The 23,061-nt window shown below is 44.8% G+C and overlaps 1 protein-coding gene across 4 annotated transcripts; it reads right to left on the minus strand.

Moving 5' to 3' along the window:
* Positions 1–3,566: 3,566 nt before the first annotated feature.
* Positions 3,567–15,332, minus strand: PGLYRP3 (peptidoglycan recognition protein 3). 4 transcript variants are annotated; one of them, XM_045790662.2, is made up of 8 exons: positions 15,260–15,314; positions 14,004–14,111; positions 12,991–13,192; positions 11,055–11,173; positions 10,075–10,227; positions 8,616–8,814; positions 4,428–4,546; positions 3,567–3,745 (listed from the first exon to the last, which is right to left on the minus strand). In XM_045790662.2, exons 1-8 carry the CDS (start codon positions 15,312–15,314, stop codon positions 3,567–3,569), a joined length of 1,134 nt encoding a protein of 377 aa, XP_045646618.2. The 4 variants fall into 4 exon arrangements, with proteins under 4 accessions (XP_045646618.2, XP_087721898.1, XP_087721897.1 ...); XM_087865772.1 differs by having other exon boundaries at positions 12,991–13,189; positions 15,260–15,308; XM_087865771.1 differs by having other exon boundaries at positions 12,991–13,200; positions 14,003–14,111; positions 15,260–15,308.
* Positions 15,333–23,061: the final 7,729 nt, after the last annotated feature.

Raw genomic sequence — 23,061 nt, forward strand, 5'->3', positions numbered from 1 at the left:
GTTTGCTGTGGCAGATGGCGTAGAGGTTGCTGCCTATGCTCTCCTCTAGGATTTTGATGGATTCCTATCTCACATCAAGGTCTTTCATCCATTTGGAGTTTATCTTTGTGTATGGTGTGAGAGAGTGGTCAAGTTTCATTCTTTTGCATATAGCTGACCAATTTTCCCAGCACCATTTATTGAAGAGACTGTCTTTTTTCCACTGGATGTTTTTTCCTGCTTTATCAAAAATTTTTAAAAAACGAAAAATGGAATAGGGAAGGAAAGCAGTGAGAATAAAGGAAATTTATATATATATATTATATATGGAATATTATTTAGCTGTAAAATAGAACAAAATCTTTCCATTTGTAGTGACATGGACGAAACTAGAGAGTATTACGCTAAGTGAAATAAGTCAGTCAGAGAAAGATAAATACGATTTCACTCATATGCGGAATTTAAGAAACAAAACAAAGGGAAAAATAAGAGAGAGAGAGAAAAACAAAGAAACAGACTCTTAACTATATAGAACACACTGATGGTCACCAGAGGAGAGGTGGGTGGGGGGATGGGTGAACAGGTGAAGGGGATTAAGGAGGGCACTTGTGATGAGCACCGGGTGATGTATGGAAGTGTCGAATCACTATATTGTACACCTGAAACTAATATAACACTATATGTTAACTAACTGGAATTTAAATCAAAACTAAAAAAAAAAAATGTAGGGCTTTAGCCAGATAAGTATTTTATTCTGGAGTCAAAGAAAACTTCATTTGGTGTCTTTTTTTTTTCTTTCTCCCAACTATTAGTTGTGGAAAACAACTGACAAGATGAACTCGAGAACCCCTCTCACGCTGACAGTCCAGGGGCCATGAAGGAGATGTGTCCCTCCTTTACCATGGGCTCCTTCCGACCTGCCAAGACCTGTGTGCCACAAGCTTCAGGCCAGCCTGCTGTCCTAGGGATTGCCAAACTCCTGGGGGCTGCCAGGGCTGGTGCCTGCGAAGGCACGTCCTTCCTGCTGCAAATAGGACTAATAGATACTGAAGGAAAGAGAAAGTTCTTCTTTAACCTCAAGGTCTTCCAGCGGCAGGCAGTTTTTATACTTTTTAGAAAAAGAGACAATAAATTTGTTAGGCATTGACAGAACAAAGAAAACTTTGGGAGCTTGGGGTAGTAAATTAGTAAAAAGTAACAAGAGTTGTTTATATAGCCTTCTGTGCTCTAAATTCCCCACCTCTGGTGATAAGGATGTCTCTTTACCTTCTGCTACAGGGAAGGTACCTTTCACAGGGGGAGATTTATTTCCTGCTTTCAGGGGGATTGAGAAGGGTTTGAGTGCCCTTCTAGCAAGGTTGTCTCTTAAGTTACTTTTATTTAAAAGCATTGGTATGCCAAACTGATACATTTTGGGGCAGCCTGCTCTTGACCTTTATGATAGCAAAACCACAGCAAGAGCAACATGAATAGCCATACCTCCATGAACTTTAGTAGAATCGTTGTCACATGCCAACCATGAGTCTAAGACCTTACCACATTTCATTCACTTAATCCTCACAACAGCTTTCTGAGATGGCAAGAGGTAGTATGAAGCCCACTTGACATGATTAAGGAGAGTTGGAAAGAATTTCTCCATACTGAGGACTCAGAAGAGGCAACTGCGCAGAATGAGCTGCCTCAGAATTTGCCGTGAAAAAAAGCATTTTCCAGGTGAGCGCTCTGCTTTTACTTAGATTGTATATGTGAGACCAATACAAGTTAATAATCTGGAGAAGACTATAGTCCAGACTATGCAGTGTTGTTGATTTGAGGAGGCCTCAGTGAGTGCTGGTGGAGGTGGGGGAGTCTACAGCCCTGTACACAGCCTGCCTGGGCCTGGGGCCAGGGGAGGCCAACAAGACCCTAAGGCCTGGGGATCAGGTTTGAATCAAAGGGAAGAGAACCTTCCTCAATCAAAGGTAAGATTGTAAGAAAGGTGAAGAAATTTGAAGGACACAGTTTTTATCGTGATACTATTTCTTAGCATCTCACATCCACCTTGTTGGCTACCCTCTGTGTGAAGGGCTAGGAAACTCATCTCTGATGTTTTAAGAGATGGAGAAACACAAGGTTCCTCCGGGAAGTCTGTATCCAGCCGCTTCTGGTGGAGAGACCTCAGGGGGTTCTCCAGGAGCCACATCTTGCTGGCTCAGGAAATCAGGAAGTGGCACTGGGTCCCCTGCCTACTTGACCCTCCGGATAAACAATTCCTTCCCCTGCTTACATGCCAGGTGGCCTGAGGGCAAATAACAAAAGGACAGTAAATCCAGTAAGATCGAAGGGACAGTCTTTGAAACACAAAAGAGCTGTAAAAAATGAGAGGATGTTAAAACCTGCCTTGTTGAAGAGATGTAGAACACTCTAAGGGCAAAGACACACTATGAATACCAAAAGTGTAGAGGGGAGAAAAGTCCATGTTTCAGGCTACTTCTTTTTATCCCTCCCCTTCTTCTTCCTCCTCTTGTTTCCAGATCAGGAGAAATAAGAGCCAGCCCATGTGCTTCCAGTGAACAGCCGAATTCTGCCTACCTGATACGGAATACTTTCAAGTGCTTAGCTTGCCTCTGGGCCGGATGAGCCCAGGCCTGGAGGACTGTGGAATGCCAGGCTCTGGATCTCCATTGAACCCCACACCGAGTGGGTACAGCTAGGCAAGGGCAGGCTATAGACACAGGCAACTTGTGTGGACACAGCCCAGACTGGCCTGGATAAACGCAATCTCTGTCCTCGCAGAGCTCAGGAAGGACAGGACACAGGACCCCAGAGGACCCCATTACACATAATCCACCAGAGCTGGCTCTGAGCCTCAGACTGGGAAGGGCAGGAACAGAGAGAAAGCTGGCAGGATGGAGGACTGCCCCAGAAGGCATCCCCAGAGAAGGGGTGGTGGAGCAGACTGAAAAGGGGAGCAGGAACTCGATCCACTCATTCTTTTATTCATCCACCTCTCCAACAAACTTCTGTAACACCTACTAGACTCCAGACACTGCTGAGGAACTGAGGACATGGGGACAAATAAAACTGGAAACCCTCACAATCCAGTGGAGAGGAGAAGCACACCTATAAGTGATGGAGCCCTGAAATAAGGACCACATCTACATGTGGACAAGTCTGTGTGTGAGCAGAGAGGGCTTCAGGCCTTCAGGCCTTGAACCTGGGTCCTGCGTGAGTTTTGGGGGCTGCCGGGCAGATGGCAGGGCTAAGGTACATGGGGCAGAGGGGCAGCCAGAAAGGGAAAGAGAAGTCAAACAAGCATCAGCCCATCTTCCCACCTGGTTTAGGAGCTGGGTGCCCAGGGGAGGGGAAGATGAGGAGAGAGGAAGGTGGGGCCTCCTCAGAGGGCCAGGAATGTGCAGCTCTGGGGTCTCGGAGCTGCTTGGAGGATGGTGCTAGCAGTAGAGGATCACCCTAACCTGAGAGAGGATGGACAGGACAGGGCTCACGGGGAGGACACACCAAGTGTTGAGTCAGGATGGAGGGTGGGGACAGGAAGCCCGGCAGCTAGGCAGGCACAGGGAATCGTTTCAGAAGGAACAGGGGCTCCCTCAGTGTTTGAAATGAGGCCAAGCCTTAATAATGTTGTACAAAGCTTGCCCAGGAGACAGCGTGTTGACAATGTCACTGTGCCCCACCAGCAGGTAGTTGGGAATTAAATATCCCTTGTCCTCTGCACACTGGATCAGGTTCTGGGCTGCCTCCAAGGCTGCAGCATTGGGTGGAGTACCTGCAAAACACATTTACCCCATCAATCATTAGGGTCTCAAGTTTACTTGCTTAGGACAAGGACGAGCACCTAGATTCCAGTCTCCTTCTGTTCCCACCCCTACCACCACCATCATAGCCAACAAATTCATATAAATTGTGGCAGCCCAGCCGAGCACAAAGAGAAAACAAGGTCATTGTGTTCTCTGTTTCCTCCTTGCAAAGCTCCTTCCAGAAAGTTCAAAACTGCTCCGGAAGAGAGCTGCAGTACAATGCATCACTCCTCAGTAGGCGCCATGAGACAGACATAGCACCACTGCATTGTCCGCTGCTCTCCCATAGCAGGCAGGGGTGGTCCCCAACATTGTCACCATGGTTACTAGGGAAAAGGATACATTTGCCAACTGAGCCATAAAAGCACCAAAGTTTGCAAAAGAGTTTGTTCTCTCTTGCTCCCTGCTTGCCTTGGGTAGGGCTATAAGGAGAGATAGAGTGGAGTATTGGGACAGGTGGATTTGGGGAGAAGTTCTGCCTGGCAGGAATTCCTGGTGACATGCATCGTGTATTGAGAGTTCACTTTAAAAGCCAAAATGTTCCAACTATGCTGCCAGGTACCACAATGTTGCCTTTTCCCCATGCTTCCCAGACGTTGTACATAGTAGTTCCTTCCCCAGAGCCCTCACTGCCTTATGCTTACTCCTTACCTACAAAGTTGCCTATGAAGGCAATTCCTAGGGCAATATCGTTGTATCCATAGGTGTGAGAGCCTTGGATATGCCAGCCAACTCCTTCATATACGCCACCATCCTGGCCCACCAGGAAGCTTGGATTGCGCAAAGGAAAATAGAGAAAGTCACTCAAGGAAGGAGAATGGGTTTAATTCACTCCTTGAATCACTAATTCATTCTTTCTTCCGTTTATCAGGTATCTAGTGAACATCTTTTACATGCCAATGTGCACAGAGACAAAAAAAAAAAAAAAAACCCACATCCCTGAACCCAAGAGGTAAAGACAGACAATGACAAGCAGTGATAACAGCAACTTCAATGCACTCCAACATGGTCTTTGTTCCCACAGCTCCACTGAGTCTGACCCTGCCAAGGTGACCAGTGACTGCCTTGACATTAGTACAAAAACAACTAGTTTTTGTTCTAGTTACACTGTCCATCTTGACCACTCTCTTTTTGAAATGTTCTCTCCTATTTTCCTCAACTCTGCTGCTTCCCCCAGGGTCCTCTACCACTCACCTCCCTTTCCTCAAACATAGTGTTCCTCAAGAGTCTGGCCTTCCCCCTTCTCTCTTGTCACTCAGCATATTCTCCCAGGACAGGAGATTCGCCCAGACCCACAGCTTCAATTGCTATCTATAAAAACCAACATGTCCAAAGGAACCCTTCTTCTTCTGCAATTTCCTCAGCCAGAAAAGTGGGCATCACCTGAATGCCTCCCCCTCCCTCTCCCAGCCCCTTCCAACCATTAGACATGACATATGGCTATATTTCCAAGCTTAATTCCTCCACTTCTATCTGTGCCAACTACCACCACGCTGCTCCAAATAGCCATCACCTGCTCTCTGGATTACTGCAATAGCTCCTTCCCCAAAGGTTCACCTCCTCCTAATCCATTCCTGCAACAGCACCCCAAGTGCTTTTGCTAAAATACAAGTCCTATCATGGGGCATGACTTCCAGTTGTCTTTCGAATGGAGTCAGTCTGACAGGACCAACTCCAAGGTCCTCTGATGGACTTCTGAGGGACCCTGTCAGCTTCTCCAGCCTTACCTCTCACCAATCCCCTCACTGAAATCTATCTCTAGGTATGAATTAAGCTCCTTTCAGTTCATCAAAGATATACCCTCTCAGGACCCCAGGTCTTTGCATATGCTGCTCCCCTTACCTGGAGCATTCTTTATCCTTCTTTGCCTCACTAATCCCCAATCCTTACCCACCTCAGAGCCTGGATACCACTCCCTCCAGAAGCCCTTTCCTGGTACTGCTCACTCCCCCTACATCTTGTTAGAAGCTCATTCTCTGCATATCCTGTTCCTCATCTGTCACAGTGTTTATGTTTAACACAAAAAATTGTCATTACTGCTCACTGTCTTCTCTCTACTACTCCACAAGGGAAGATGTGATATCTATTCTGCCAATCACCAGGCACATGGTGGACACCCAATAAATATTAGTTAAAATGTTAGGAAACAGTGTTCAAGAAGGTGCTTTGTCCTAACTGCAGCCCAGTCAGAGTTAAAGATAATGCACCATGAGATTGAGGCAGAAGCAAGTACCATAAAATCAAGGAATGAAGTCAGAGTCCCTGAAGACTAAAGGAAAAAGGAAAACATTCCCTTGGCATCTGGCATTTTCCATTCGGAATTTCCAAATTTATGGACAACTCTCTCTTGTCTGTACTAAATAATCATAGCAAGACAAGGGAAAAGTGAGGGCAATCTTGGAAAATGCAGCAACCATTTCTTCCTGTTTGTAAAGGCTGCTTATTTTTTCATTACATTTTTTATTTTAATTTCAGTATACTTAACATATAGTGTTATATTAGTTTCAGGTGTACAATATAGTGATTCAACAATTTTATACATTACTCAATGCTCATCATAAGTATACTTTTTAATCTCCATCACCTATTTTATCCATCCCACCACCAACCTCCCTTCTGGTAACCATCAGTTTGTTCTCTATAGCTAAGAGTCTGTTTCTTGGTTTGTCTCTCTCTCTTTTCTTTTTCCTTTATTTGTGTGTTTTGTTTCTTAAATTCCACTCACAATGAATTAAGGACCTAAATGTGAGATGTGAAACCATAAAAATCCTAGAAGAGAGTACAGGCAGTAATTTCTCTGCCATCAGCCTAGCAACATCTTTCTAGATATGTCTCCTAAGGCAAGGGAAACAAAAGCAAAAATAAACTATTGGGACTACATCAAAATAAAAAGCTTCTGCACAGAGAAGGAAACAGTCAACAAAACTAAAAGACAACCTGCTGAATGGGAGAAAATATTTGCAAATGACATATCCAATAAAGGGTTAGTATCCAAAATATATAAACAATTTAACAATTCAACACCAAAAAACCACAAGTAATCCAATTAAAAATGGGCAGGAGATATGAACAGACATTTTCTAAAGAAGACACCCAGATGGCAAAGTGTGCTTTTAAAAATGGGCATTAATTCTCAAACTCAATACACGAGAAACAAATAATCAAATAAAAAAAATGGGCAGAAGATATGAACAGACACTTTTCCAATGAAGACATACAAATGGCTAACAGACACATGAAAAAAAATGTTCAAAATCATTAGCCATCAGGGAAATTCAAATCAAAACCACATTGAGATGCCACCTTACACCAGTTAGAATGGCAAAAATTGACAAGGCAGGAAACAACAAATGTTGGAGAGGATGTGGAGAAAAGGGATCCCTCTTACACTGTTGGTGGGAATGCAAGTTGGTACAGCCACTCTGGAAAACAGTGTGGATGTCCCTTAAAAAGTTAAAAATTGAGCTACCCTATGATCCAGCAATTGCACTACTGTGTATTTACCCCAAAGATACAGATGTAGTGAAGAGAAGGGCCATATGCACCCCAATGTTCATAGCAGCATTGTCCACAATAGCTAAATCGTGGAAGGAGCCGAGATGCCCTTCACCAGATATCTGGATTAAGAAGATATGGTCCATATATACAATGGAATATTACTCGGCCATCAAAAAGAATGATTTCTCAACATTTGCTGCAACATGGACGGAACTGGAGGAGATAATGCTAAGCGAAATAAGTCAAGCAAAGAAGGACAATTATCATATGGTTTCACTCATTTATGGAACATAAGAAGTAGGAAGATCGGTAGGAGAAGGAAGGGAAGAAGAAAGAGGGGGTAAACAGAAGGGGGAATGAACCACGAGAGACTATGGACTCTGGGAAACAAACTGAGGGCTTCAGAGGGGAGGGGGGTGGGGGAATGGGATAGGCTGGTGATGGGTAGTAAGGAGGGCACGTACTGCATGGTGCGCTGGGTGTTATACGCAAGTAATGAATCATGGAACTTACATAAAAAACTAGGTGTGTACTGTATGGTGACTAACACAATATAATAAAAAATATTATTTAAAAAATTTCACACACAAAGAAAAGGGCATTAAAGGGAGAGAGCCAGCCAGCCCAGAACAACACATATGCAAAAGCAATCCACCTGATACTGGTTTTGTTGTGATTAAGTCAGAGATGAGTAGGTGAAATTTATCATATGCTAAACCTAAATTCCTTCTATGAAAATTCCAAGACACCTTCCAAGTGGCTTTTGCTATTCCACTAGCTTAATGTGTTTCTTTATTATAGACCTGGCATTAAAGGAACCAAAATAGAACATTTTTGTTTCACTCTATATCTTCAAATAGTTAAGGTATTTTGTCCGTATTGCAGATATGAGGCAAAAGAGGCCCAAAAGGTGAAAAGTTCATGTATCTATAAAATGGAGTAAATAATACCAGAGGTATTGCAGGATTCTAACATCAGAGGGCACAAGTTTGGGGTTGGGTCAGGCCAAGGTAGGGGGTGAGCAGGGCCTGTATACCTGAATGGTTGGAAGGGATTGCATAAAAAGGCATAATCCTTTGATGACCTTCCATAAGGATCTCATGGCCTTGCTTTATCATTATTATTGCTAATGTCTTTTCAGAGTCTTCCCAACCACTCATGGAGAGTATGCCCAGGAGAGTTAACTAACCCTTAACTATGCTCTGACTGATAGTCCAGAGACTTGCATGAATAAAATATAATGTTTTCTGTGAAGCACCTGCCCCCAAGGAAGGGCTCAGGAAATATCAATCCCTTCCCCAGCCTGCCTTCCTACAGCACTGAAGAGAACAACCCACTCACTGATATCCAATGTCACAGAAGTGCTGTGTGTCCATGTGGAAGGACTGTATATCTCGGATGTGAATATGGCAGTCCACGGATACATTACAGGTTCTGTCAGCCGTGTGGATGATGATGACATATTTGGCTGGGAGGTTCATTTCAGGGCAGTGTGTCTCTCTGGCTTCCCAAACTGACCGCGAAATGATGTTGGGGCAAGCTGTGGTAAGGTAAAAAAATCAAGGACATGTGAACACACCTGGGCCCACCTGTGGACAAACTCACAACGGCAGGCTGGGTTATTCTTCAGTCTCCCCAACCTCTGGCACTCATTGACACAACCTGATGTGAGCCTAGCTGTGGAATTCCAGGAAAGTCCAGATAGGGACTGACTGGGTCACATGCTGGAGCCAAGACACAGGCAAAAAAATCTATGGTTTCTGATAACAATTGTGGAAATCATTATATGAACAGAAAGGAAAAGACTGTTGATTGTACAGAGGCATGGCCATTTTATTCAAAAGACAAAGTATGCCTACCTGCTTGATTATGTATTGCAAATGTATGCAGGTGTGTGTACCTATGTAACAGGACAGTATGCAGAAATCAGCTGTCTCTCTACCTGATCATGTGTATATGGAAATAATTCAAAATACATGAAGAACTACACAAATGCTAAAAATATCATTATTGAAGATAGCATCCATCTGAAAGCCAGAAACACTTTATTTAGAGATTTACAGTTTTTAAAAAAGCCTAATAAAAAACATCCTTGAGTCCAAGGAAAGGTCCACTCTAGCAGAGAGGTAGATTAATTATACCGGTTTTAGGTCACTGCTTGTTCACTCCAAAATAGCACATGATTTTCATTACTCAACTTCCTGGAATATTCACTCTGATGTCAGTGTCACCTGTGAACTAGAGTTTTTCTCACTGCTATAGTCATGTGCAGGATGGCTGGGTTTCGCACTTAAAAAGCTGTGTGTGTGTGTGTGTGTGTGTGTGTGTGTGTGTGTGTGTGTGTGTCTATATGTACTCATCTGGTATACACAAACATGTATAAATATTTACCCCACCTCATTCCCATGCTTTCTTTCTTTCTATAGCCTTTATGCAACCTGACATCATTATATATTAGTTGAGTCCTTCATTTTCTGTCTTCCTTCACTGAAATGTGCAGATTTGTATATTTGTTCACAGCTGTATTCTCAGTCCCTACAATAGTGCCTCATATTTGGCAAACATTTGTTGCTTGAGGGAAAATGTGTGCACATATATGTTTATGTCAAGAATGGTCCCATGGCTATATCATTCCAGTGGGAAGAAGAGGAGGCCAGGAAGGTGGCCTGTCAGAATTTGTCAGATCTCAGCATGAAGTGTTCTTGATCCAAGAAGCCAATGAACACCAACAGGACAGAGTGTTCCCCGATGTGGCTGAGTGGTAACTGGGAGGAAGGTGAGGCAAGTTCGAGGGTCTTACCTTTCCTGGACATCACTGGCTGCCGAGAGGCCAGGCAGCCATCTTCTTTCAAGAGGAGTGGCTGAATATACCTGGGTGACAAATGACCCTTTTGGATGGCATAGGAGATCAGGTTCTCCGCAGCTGATAAGGCAACAGGGCTGGGACTGCCCCCTGAAAGAGGATAACGTGGAACATAGAACTGTCAGCAAGATACTCCAATCTGGCCTACACATGGAGGGAGGATAAAATACCCACCTAAGGCTGAACAGCCGATAGATGGAAAGAGAGGAAATTGGTCTGGTAGCCAAATTGGGGGCTTAAGAGACAAGGAGTTATTTGGCCAGAGGTCTTGGAAGCCAAATTGGTGACCTCTCCCAAGTGCCACAGTAGGACTTTATCCACTCCATCTCTAGGTGAAAGAGCTGGGCAGCAGTGAAAGGTGCATGCCAAGGCGGGTCCACCTGATCAAGTTAGGTATGCCCTAGCATGCAGGAAAAGGTGCCAGAATTTACTTTATCCCACAATCAGGCATGTGGTGAGTGCTTTTTACACTCATTAACTTGTAATTCTCACTGAAAACTTTCCAGATGAATGCTATTCCTAGCCCCAGTTGGCAGATTAGGATCCTGGCAGGTGCCAGTTATTCATCTACTAGCTCTTAACTCCATTCCTTTCTGAGTTCTCCTCTGTTTTGCAGGGACCTAGAAACCTGCAAACTATGCTTTTCTGCCTCTGCCATCCACAGCCTCAGTGTCACACAACCTCAGACTCCAGAAGTGATGGTAAGAACTGGAACTATCTCACAGGAGTGCACACCAGAGAGGAGGAAAAGGACAAAAATAAAAGCCATGTCATAGAATCCAAGGAAGAAAAGAACTCAAGAGTGTGGTGAAGACCAGTATGGTATAAGCTGGAAAGACAACAGTGTTGAGACAGGGGAGTGGAGGAAGAGATTGTGGAAAACTTTCTGGCAGAGAGTCTGAGGGGACAACCATTACCTATCTTATTGCCAAAGAAGGCGATTCCCAGGGAGATGTTGTTGTAGCCCTGGGTGTGCACACCTTGGACATTCCAGCCAACGCCTTCATACACCCTGCCGTCGTCCCCTATCAGGAAGCTGCCAGGAAAGGAAACATGAATTTAATGACAAATCCCTATACCAGGTGACTTCTCACCCATCCTCAGAGGGGAAAATCCTTCCAGAGGCTCATCAATAAGTACTATGCTTTTTTTTTTTTTTAAGATTTTATTTATTTATTTAGAAAGAGACAGAATAGGAGCAGGGCGAGTGTCAGAGGGAGAGGGACAAGCAGATTCTCTGTGGAGCAGGGAGCCTGACACGGGTTCAATCTCAGGGCCCTGACATCGTGATCTGAGCGGAAGTCAGACGCTTAACCAACTGAATCACCCATGTGCCCCAAGTGCTGTGCTTTAATGACCTAACAGTGGGACATAGATAACTCATTTAGATCTCCAAGAGATGTGGGAATACACTTTGAATTATGCTGTGACTTAGCTTACATGTGTTTCCCAGAACCTCACTTTAAAAACAGTCGGTTCAAAGTGGAATTCGAACGTATGACTCTCAAACACCTGAGGACATTAGTTCAACATTTATTTTTCCAGGGCAATGAGAATTCATCCATCCCATTTTAAATTATAGGAGCAAGCACATGAATATTTAAAATGAACAAATATAATTCAGGAATCCATATATATATATATATATATATATATATATATATATATATATATATATGAGTTCTTGCAAGCTCTTTGCCACAGAAATTTGTTTAGAACATTCTTTTTTTCACTTTCTTTTAAAAACAATATATCTATTCTTTTGTCCCACCTCCTCCCTCCTTTCTGTCTCTACAATTTTCTTGTCCTCCACTTTCCCACCACACTCATCAGAAATGATGTTTTCACAGGTCTTGCCACATTCTGCTTTTAATAAACTGTGAGTTTCTACAGCAGACTAAGCACAGAAAGAACACTTTCCTGAGGTTGCCTGAAGACCCTGAATGGAGGGGGTCTACCTCCCGCCTTGCAGTGATGTAGCCTGGGGACTAGATGGAACCTCACTATGCCCACCACATACTTGGCTTTGCTGCCTGGACTTTGAGCACGTGTATGTGTGTGCGTATATATAGCTACACATACATTTATATATATCTATATCTACATATCTATATCTATCTATATGTATGTATGTACATGTATATCCTCATTCTTAAGGGGGAAAGAAGAGGTTCTGGGCCTCCACCAATAATCCTCAGCGTGAACACTCCATGAACAGACTAAGGATCTCCATGCCTCACACTTGTTTTAACATGGGCTCTCTTCACTCATCCCTACCACCACTCCTCCTGTGAGATCAGGCCTTAGTGTGGGTGGCCCTTCAGGTGACCCACTGGGACAATGCCCTTCACTGTCTGTATGTGGATGCGGACTGGGTGCTGGAGCAACAGGCAATATGGGAGCAGCTCTGGGTCCACACTCCCTAACCATGTGACTGAGCAAATTCTCTGCCTTCCTCAGACCATGGCATCCTCGCCTGTGACACAGGGGGTGGTAATATTTCTCCTACCCATTCCTCAGAGCGGCTGGAGACGGGGAGCTACCTGGGTAATGCTCATGAAGATCCTTGTAAACATAATGTTCTGCAGGCTCTAGGGGCGACTGTAGTTATTACACGACTTCCCTTGCTTGTTCCAGGAGGCTCAGTGTCCAAGACCACCTCTGAATAAATGGCTCAGAGCTGTTCCTCCTAAACACCTCTGAGGATTCTGCATTTTATTTGTTTGTTTGAACATTTTTCATTCACTATAAAAGCAACATAAGTGGGAAGATGCAAAAACTAAACAAGGGGAAGTAGATGGCCTCCTCAGGGACAGACTTGAATGTGGCTCCAGGACCCACCCATTCTCTTACTTGTAGGCCACATCGCACCAGCCTTTGGTGTAGACAGAATGGGACTGAAGGCTCCGAAGCCTCTGGCTGCAAATATTCTGTTCCTGGCACTCCATCCCTCTGAGCTGGTCCATGATGACATAGGCCACAGGTGGGTTCAGCTGGTCCCTGCAGGCCAGTGACCTCGCCCCCCACTCCGTGCGGGAGACAATGGTGGTAACTTCTGCAAGGGGACCACAGGATGGCACACAGCAGGCCCTATTATTTCTTCCGCAGGCCAGAGAGAGGTCTGGAGGCCTTCACCACCCACAGCCTTTCCTTTCCATCTCCATAGTCCATTCTGGCTCTCTCTATGCAGACTACGTCAGACTCAGAAGTGAAACCGTCTTGTTCTTCAAACACTCCTTCCTTGTATATCCTAGAGGACAACCCCCCACCAGCCCCTCTCTGGTCTGCTTCCAGAATGCAGCCCCTGTGACAACCCAACCAGCCATGGGACTCTGAGCTGCCTTCTCTTGAAGCACCTTAGCATGGATGCCTTGGAATGCCCTGTCTTCACATTTGCCTTGGGTCTCTGAGGTGTCTTTTATCTGGGTCTCCCCTCAGAATGGTGACTCTCTGAGGAAAGCTCTGCCCCTCTCCTTGGACTGGAGCCCACAGGAAAGTTCCCTGAGCATTGGTATGTGTCTCTCTTCCATGTGAAAATGCACTTTGGGCAGGGCTGAGAGCCCTACACAGGACCCCAGGGCTCCACTCCCTTATTATCGTTATCTTGGGAGTTCCCAAGAACTCTCTGAAGGATGGGTGTCTCCACCCTCCTACTGATAGCTGGGGACTGGAGGCCTTGTTCTTGCTCCCTGGGTTTTCCCTCCTTCCTGGACCCCACCTTTGCCTGAGGACTCAGGATAATCCATGCCAGTCAATGACAGATGACCTTTATGGGATTCTACCCCACCCACCAACCCAGCCCAGCCAAAATGAAGTCCTAAGAAACACTTATGGCCACCTGAGGAGCCCCAATCAAACTGCCTCACCATTTCGACCCTTATGAATGAGCTGAGAGATGCCAACAAACAGGTCCAGAAGCCCCTCTGACAATCCTCTGACTTGGGTTTTATTCCAGGAGAACAATGGGGAATCCCCTGCAAAGGAACATTGCACTTGGTGCTGGTCCTTCGAGAACACCCGGACCAGTGAAAAGGCATGGACTTAACATCCCCACCCCGAAGTCCACAGCCTCTCAGCCCCCAAGTCCCCTGACATCCTCTAGGAAACAACACAAAGGAGTGTTGTTTCTGGCCTCACCCCACCTCTGCCTCTCACATCTGCCCCAATGAGGCCTTCATGCTCCCCCAAGTCCCCTCCATTCCAAGGACACTGCCATCTATCCTGCCCCCTCATCTGAGCAGCTCTAGCTTTCCTGGCTCACCTGCATACCTATGTCCAGATCAGAGGGTCACATACCAAGATGGTCACCATTATTTTGGGCTAACATGTACACATGTATCAAGCATGTATTGATCCAGACAAGGTTCTTGAAATACAGAAATTTGCAGATTGTTGTTGACTACCCTCACAAACAGTTCAGTACCAGAAGACATGGGAGCAAAACTCACTAGAACTAGCAGTGTCACCAACATCACCTCCCACAGGCCAGCTCTGTAGTTTGCAAAGCACTTTCAAGAGCATTATCAGATTTGTGGCTTAAAACAAGCTTACGTGATAAGCAGAGAAAATTAACCACTCCTTCAACACAGAGGAGAAACTGAGGCTCAGAGAGGTTAAGTTACTTGTCTAACATGATATGGGTTTAAGCCATGGATTTGGATTCCAACCTAGGCTGTCTGACCAAACTGTGTTCTGTGCCACTACACTCTATGGCCTCCCCAAAGCTGTCAGATGTCTGACCAAACTGTGTTCTGTGCCACTACACTCTGTGGCCTCCCCAAAGCTGTCGGATGACCTTGGGCAAGTCACTTCCACAGTGGGGTCCAGCCTGTATCTTTGTCTATAAGTCAAGGTCACTGAGGGTCTCCACCATGTTTCGAGATTCTGTCCTTCTGTCAAATCATCAGGAGTAAAGTTATGACCATAACACTGAGGCCAAGGTATGCTGTGAAGCCTGGGAACACTGCTGAGGACTGGAACCACTCTCAGCAGGGGAAGGGACACCTGAGCTGGGCTTTGATGGGGAACAAGGATTGGCCGGAAGGAGCAATCTATCAGCAAGGAAGATGATGTCTTACAAATAGCACCAAAAGCACTTCTGACCCAATGAAAGAAAACTCACCCCAGACCCTGAGACCCAGAGAGCAGAAGACTAGAAGCCACAGCAGCATCCTCATGTGATTCCAGGACATCAACAAGGATTGTGTGGACGTTGCCCCTGGAAGAGATGCTGACAGTTAACCCAAATGTGATCATTCCTCAAGTGGGGCACCCACTTCACTGCACTGCACCCCTGCCTGCCTCCCACCAAACTAACAGCCAGCACCTGGCTAGGCCTCTCTGGGTCCCCAGCACAAGGCCTGACTTTTAGCAGGTGCTCAATAAAGGTGAGGGTGCTAACAGCTCTTGCCCAAAGTTATCCAATCAATAGGGGCAGATCAGGATTCATACCCAAGTCTGTCTGACTCCACAGCCTCTGCCTGGAACTTCTCCACAGTTTGTCCAAGTTTCTGTTGCTGGATATTCTCAATGTTGTTGCAAGAGGTTAAACCCCAAGATCTCTGTAGTCCTTTCTGACTGCAGGAATCTTATTGGTTCTCTCAGGCAGAAATGAATTGCTTGTTTGTGCTCAAGCACAATGAAATATCAGCTCCCCAAGATGTCTACCAAAACATCAACTTTTCTCCCAGTTATCCTACTGAGAAATGATAGAAGGAGGTTTCAGATAAAATGAGGTCTATCATTGCTCTCCAGAGTTTTTATATTATAATCAGTAGTCCCCAGATGGAAAATGTTTAAAGATTTTATTTGAGAGAGAGAGTGAGAAAGAGAGAGAGAATGCTCATGCATGAACTGGGGGTAGGGGCAGGGGAAGAGGGAGAATCAGAACTTGCGCTGAGCAGGGAGCCCTAAATGGGGTTCAATCCCAGAACCCTGAGGTCATGACCTGAGCCTAAAGTAGATGCTTAACCGACTGAGACACCAAGGCGCCCCCAGCTGGAAAATGTTTAGAACCACACTTTAAGATCTGAGCGTATAGGAAATTTCTGGATCAGGACAATCTCCTAGTGCATAACGCCCAGTTCCATTCATTTGGGAAAACTGTTGCTGAAGACGAAATGAGCCCATCGCAGATGAGAGCAGGCACTTAATAAACATGTGGAAAAGTCTTCAGCCTTCCTCATTGGCCAAATGAGAGGCAAGGATTAACTTGCCCAACATGGAGGCTGGCCTCCCAGAAAATGAGGGATTTTTGCAAACCTAGTTTGAAACCAGGAATCAATTCTGGTCAATAGGAAGGTTGGATCCTGGTCACTTGCTCATGGTGCTTCCCCAACCAGAAGTGTTAAGGTGGCAAATGCTGTCCCAAGCTTGTCATAACACACAGCTGAAATTGCAAGGATTGAGCTTAGCCCCTCATCATACCAGGTCAGGAACTGGTGGAAACCCCCACTACCACCTCCAATCACAAACACTGAATTGGTGGAATGACCAGGGTTCATCTGCCTTGGCTTACATTGTTATGCATTCTGTATGCTTAAAATAAAGATGAACTATCAGAACAGGGGACAAGTGAGACATAAGCAATAGGGATTCAGAGCTAGACAGAAAGGAAAGAAATTGGGTAGCAGTAACCCCAGGACCCATAGCCTTGGCAAGAAAGATCCAGGCATGGTAGAACCAAACTCATTTAGTAGAATTCAGAATAGAGAAAGTTTTCTTATTTGGAGAAAGAATTCAAGAGGGGACATCAAGGAAACTTTCTCTACCATATGAATATTTTAACCAGATAGAGAGTCCAGTCCCTTCCAAGGGAGGGGGCTCTTCAACAAGAAACACACTCACGCCCATGCTCAGAAATACCTGTGAGTCTCACGCTGTTCCAGCCCCACTGGTCAGGGTGCAGGTGGCTCTCCCTTCATTGGCTGGCAGTTCCTCCCTTCAGACTTGGCCTCTGGCCCTGCCCTCCTTCTCCAGCTGCCACCTCCCAGGTCTTCAGGCTCCCTCTCACCACAGGGCACTCCTTCCCTGGGAAGGGAGCACTTGGGCTCTGGCTTTCCAGAGAGAAGAGGAATACGTGGATCCCTAACAGAAGGTGGAGAGGGGGCAGAGTTCTGAGGCTCCTGTAGGCTCCATCCAGAGCACCCAGAGGAACTGACGGAGACCAGACTCAAGCTGAGAACAAGGCCTCACCCTGTGAATAAGCCCAGGTACCTCCTCCCTGGCAAATGGTGTGATTGCCCAAGGCTCCCTGAGCTGCTTCCTCATCCCCAGTCCTTGGGAAGCCTGGCCAACCCAACACCTAGGAACTTCGTGGCCTTGGAGGCAAATCTGCTCCAGGAGTGTCAAGGCTATGGATGGATGTCACTCATCAACACCCCACCTCATTCCACCTGGAACACCTGGGTCACCAGTGATGTAGGAAAGAACATTATGGTTCAAAGTCGATGGCCAAGAAAGAATTCTTGAGATGTCTTTGGTGCAAAAAGTGGTTTTATTAAAGCATGGAGACAGGACCAGTGGGTAGAAAGAGCTGTCCTGGGATCGTGAGGAGTGGCCCATTATATACTTTCAGCTTGGGAGGGGGTTAGAGATAGCATAAGTCTCTAAGGCATTTTGGAATTAAAGTTTCCATGACCTTGAGGGGGCTAGCTATTGTTGGGAAAAAGTCATTTATTACCATCTAATAAAACCTTAGTCATGAGACCCTTCAGATGTATATTGGTGGGACATATTCTTGGGGGGTGATTACCAACACATATCTTGGGGGGGTTAGAGACAAAAGAAATTTCTAAAGGAGCATTTATATGTTAAAGTAGACTTATAGGATCCTGGGGGCAGGGGGTGGTTCTGGCTAGGATTGCCTTTTGCTCTTAGCAAAGTGTCAACATGGAGGCAGTTGAGTCCCTAGAGGAATGTCACTCTGCTCGTTTCAAGGGCTTGTCAATGGGCCATAGGTAGTAAGGAAATTTAGTAATTTTTCTTCTGCCTTTGTTTCACACATCAACTAGCAGAGGTAGGATGGGGGCAAATAAATAGAAACGTACATTCCAGGAGGCAGCGCACAATATGTCGTCATCACTAGTCCTTATCTGACCTTGTGACCACTGGCAAATACATCAACCACCCTACTTCAGCATTAAACTGTTTGAAACAAATGTCATAAGAAGTATTCTAGGGGCGCCTGGGTGGCTTAGTCGTTAAGCGTTTGCCCTCGGCTCAGGGCATGATCCCAGGGTTCTGGGATTGAGCCTCATGTCGGGCTCCTCTGCTGGGAGCCTGCTTCTTCCTCCTGCTTCCTCCTTCCACTTCCCCTGCTTGTGTTCCCTCTCTCGCTGGCTGGCTCTCTCCCTCTGTCAAATAAATAAATAAAATCTTAAAAAAAAAAAAAAAAGGAAGTATTCTATAAACCAAAGCTCACTCACTCTGGACAGTGACCTCGGTCTTCAGTTCTGGTCTCGCAGAATCCCTGTACCTTCTCTGAGGAGGTCTATATGTAAGACTTTCCAGACATGCTCTGCCAAGAGTACCTAGGTTGTTGCAGCCCCTGAAATGGGAGAACTCAGACCAGAGGTCCTGAAAAAAAGACTGCCCACTTGAAATGCTACTTGAATAGCTGCTGTGTTCTACACACTGATGGGTCCTGTTAAAAAAACAAAATTCAACTGAGTAAATTTGAAGATATAACTGGCTTTGTTAAATGTTTCATGAACCAGGCAATATCCCATCTAGCAAGAGGAAGGGAACTCTAAGGACTTGTACAAAATGAAAGGTAGCGGGGCGCCTGGGTGGCTCAGTCGTTAAGCGTCTGCCTTCAGCTCAGGGCGTGATCCCAGCATTCGGGGATCAAGCCCCACATCAGGCTCCTCCGCTAGGAGCCTGCTTCTTCCTCTCCCACTCCCCTTGCTTGTGTTCCCTCTCACGCTGGCTGTCTCTATCTCTGTCAAATAAATAAATAAAATCTAAAAAAAAATGAAAGGTAGCTGTTACATTCTGAAGCAATATAAAAAATATTAGGGACATCAAAAGAGATTTCAGCTTCCTTATGATTGCCAAGATTAAAGGTTTCAGAGAAATCATCACAGAATTCTCTAGAAAAAATGTATCTTTTGAGAACTTTAAGTGTTCTATACATATTTGCAGCATTAGCATATTCTGGCTATATCATACCTTCAAATCAAAAACACCTTATTGGTTTTGACTGGCTGACTGGCTCAGTTGATAGAGGATGTGACTCTTGAACTTGGGGTTGTGAGCTTGAGCTCCAAATTGGGGGTAGAGTTTACTTTAAAAAAAAAAGAAAAAGAAAACTAGGGGAGAAGTTAAGATGGTGGAGTAGTAGGCAGACTCTGAGCTTGCCTCAACCCTTGAACACAACTAGGTCAAAATCAAATCATTTTGAACAACTAGGAAATAGATCTGAGGATTAAGAAAAAAATCTGCACAGTTGGAGGGAGAGAGCAAGGTAGATGCGAGGTTCTGAGATGTGAATTGGGGGACAGAAAAGCCACGGTGCTGCAGAGGAGAGGGAGCCCTTTTTGCAGAGAAAAATCAGGGAAAGAGCTGGAGGGAAAACAGCACATAGGGTTTGCACAAGATCCCAAGGTCTGGGGATCCCCTGGGTCACACTGGGAAAGAACACTCCTCCTTCTGGAGTACATTTGGAAGACAGTATATTGCCTCTCTAAAGACAAAAGGCCTTCATTCAATAGCAGGGGATGTGCAGAGGGCAAATAACCTGGTCAGTTTTTTGCTGTGCCTTGCCACAGACTCCAGGTACCTGGGAAGCTATGCGACTGCTTTTCTGAGACTGAACAGAGTCAGGTGCAGCACTGTGAGGTTCTTCTCCAGGAAAGGGGAGTCAGCCCATGCCTTGCTGGGTCCTTTAGGATTTGGAGTTTTGAATCCCAGCCACCTGCCAGATATAAAACAAAGAACTGTGACACCAGGTCTGCCAGTGGCCTGGGCACAGACATGTTGAGTGTGGGGATATTTTGGAGGCCTGGGACACAGGAGGGGAGACTGTTTGGTTTTCCACAAAGGCCTCCTCAACAGCAGTGGTCATGAATTCCCCTCCTGGGGGTTGAGAAGGTGGGTAACGTCATCTTCCACACACACCACCCCCTACCTCCCAGACTCCCCAGCCCCCCAGCTCCCAACTTCAACCCCCCACCCACTAGTATAGTCAGACTTCAGAAAGAAACATAGCACCTCCAGTGGAGGGTGGAATCACTTACACCAAACCCTGCCCCCCTGCACCCCACAGGGGCATCTTTTCTAGGGCAGGTCTGACTCTGATCCAGTCCAGCAGGCCTCTGCCTCAGAAGACCAAACAGGCCCCCTTCATGTACCAAGTCTACTGATCATAGGGCTTCAGCTTCAGTTTTGGTGAAAATAGGACCAGGCTTTTTTTTTTTTTTTCTTAATTTTTCTTTTTTCTTTGGAATCTGGCTTATAGTTTTTTGTTCATTTCTTGGTTTGTTTGTTTCCTTTTCTTGTTTTTTGGATCAGGCTTCTTCCCCCCCCCCCCCCATTTCTTTTTTTCTTCATTCTTTTCCTTTGGAATCAGACTTATAGTTATTGTTTCTCTCTTTGCTTTTTTTGTTCTTTTTCCTATTCTCTTTTCTTGGATCAAACTTTTTTTCTTTTTCTTCTTCTTCTTCTTCTTCTTCTTCTTCTTCTTCTTCTTCTCCTATCAGGCTTACCTTAACAAACAAATCAAAACACACAAAGCACACCTAGTTAAAGATCCAAACACTCATCACAGCAAGCAAGCAAAGGGGAACTGTACAGAGGTCTGACCTATGGGAAAGACCACCCAAAACACAACAACAGAGTACACACAGCATACACCAGAAACACTTCCTGAAGTACCAGGCCCTGGACAGTGTAAGACCCCTTCTTAATAAAGTATTACTCTCAAAAGCAGGAATCATAAAAGGCTTTCATAATATGCAAAAGACAGAAACCTAGACATAATGACAAGATGGAGACATTCTCACCAAAAGAAAGATCAAGAAGAAATCATTCAGGGATTTGCATTATATTTGAATACGAAATTAGAACAAAAGGGACGCCTGGGAGGCTCAGTCAGTTAAGCATCTGCTTCACCTTAGGTCATAATCCCAGGGTCCTGGGATCAAGTGCCACATCAGGTTCCTTACTCAGCAGGGAGTCTGCCTCTCCCTCTGCCTGCTGCTCCCCCCGCTTGGGGGCCTCTCTCTCTGATAAATAAATAAATAAAATCTTTTTTTAAAAAAAGGAAATTAGAACAACAGTTGTAAGAATATGAGCTGGGCTTGTAAGAAGCATAGAAGACATGGAGATATCCTGGCTGCAGAGATAAAAGACCTAAAAACTAGTCAAGCTGAAACTTTAAAAAAATGTTATAACTGAGAGGCAAAACAGACTGGATGTAATCGCAATGAGGTTGGAAGAAGCAGAGGATTGAACAGATGATATAGAAGATAAAATTATGGAAAATAACGAAGCGAAAAGAAGATGGAAAGAAAACTATTATATATGAATACAGACTTAGGGAACTCATAGATTCCACAAAGCACAATAATATCTGTATCACAGGAGTCACAGAAGAAGGAGAGTGGGAAAGAGGAGCAGAATATTTATTTGAACAAATTATAGCTGGAGAAATTCCCTAACATGGGGAAGGAAACAGACATTCAAGTCCAAGAGACACAGAGACCTCCCCTCAAAGTCAACAAAAACAGGTGAACACCTCCAGATATTATATTAAAACTTCCAAAAAACGAAGATAAAAGAGAAGTCTGAAAGCAGCTAGGGACAAAAGGTCCTTAACCTACAAGGGTAGACATATAAGGTTAGCAGCAGACCTGTCCACAGAAGCTAGTCAGGCCAGAAAGGACTGGCATCATATATTCAAAGTGCTGAATGGGAAAAATTTGCAGCCAAGAATACTTTATCCAGCAAGGCTGGCATTTAGAAAAGAAGGAGAGATACAGTTTCCAGGACAACCAAAAACTAGAGGAATTTGTGAACACTAAATACCTCCACAAGAAATATTAAAGGGGACATTTGAGCAAGAAAGAGAGTCCAAAAGCAAGACTAGGAGGAACAGAGACAATCTACAAGAACAGTGACTTTACAGGTAATGAAATGGCATTAAATTCAAATCTCTCAAGAAAACTCTGAATGAGTACTAACACTAAATGCTCCAATAAAAGACATAGAGTATCAGAATAGATGGGAAAAAAACCAATTAGAATTGTCAGACATGGAATAAAAAAAATAACATTGCTTTTTTATGTTAAATTAAGTTGAAAAATTCTGACAAATCAATAAGAAAAAGACCACTCAACAATGGAATGAGCAAAAGTGAAGAAGAAACAAATCACAAAAGAGGGTGCTTAGATATCTAATAAATATATATAAATATGCTTAACTTTATTTTTCATCAGAAAAATGTAAGTTAAAATTACAATGAGAAGGAGGAGTTAAGACGCAGAGGAGTAGGGGACCCTAATTTCATCCGGTCCCTGGAATTCAGCTAGATAGTTATCAAATCATTCTGAACACCTGCAAACTCAATGGGAGAGCTGAGAAAAGTATTGCTGCAATTCTGCAAATAGAAAAGCAACCACTTTTTGGAAGGTAGGAGGTGTGGAGATGTGAATCCAGGATGATATATCAGAAGATAAACTGCAGAGGGCAGGGAGCTTGCTTAAGGAGGCTACTGCAAAGTATTATAAACAGCAGAGTTCAAAATCAGAACATTTAGAAGTCTGCTACAGTGGGGGACATCCCTGGCTTAAAGGTGCTCAGGTGGCAAAGCGGGGCACAATCCCAGGTGGGAGAGTGTGGCCTCAGGATCCCCGGGGTCACAAGAAGAATGGGGGTACCTGAGTGTGGCAGAGTTTCCAGGCATCAGAGCAGTGAAGCTGGCTG

This window comes from Ursus americanus, chromosome 12 (assembly GCF_024610735.1).
Source record: "Ursus americanus isolate L20-20 chromosome 12, mUrsAme1.1.p, whole genome shotgun sequence".
NCBI classification, from domain to species: Eukaryota; Metazoa; Chordata; class Mammalia; order Carnivora; family Ursidae; genus Ursus; species Ursus americanus.

Excerpts from the sequence above, each read along its gene's own strand:
- PGLYRP3 (XM_087865771.1), bottom strand. The coding sequence starts at position 15,308 with ATGCTGCTGTGGCTTCTAGTCTTCTGCTCTCTGGGTCTCAGGGTCTGG. Across the intron at positions 8,815-10,074 it reads GCCAGTGATGTCCAGGAAAG|CTTGCCCCAACATCATTTCG; the intron begins GTAAGACCCTCG and ends ACCTTACCACAG. Across the intron at positions 4,547-8,615 it reads TTCTGTGACATTGGATATCA|CTTCCTGGTGGGCCAGGATG; the intron begins GTGAGTGGGTTG and ends GCGCAATCCAAG.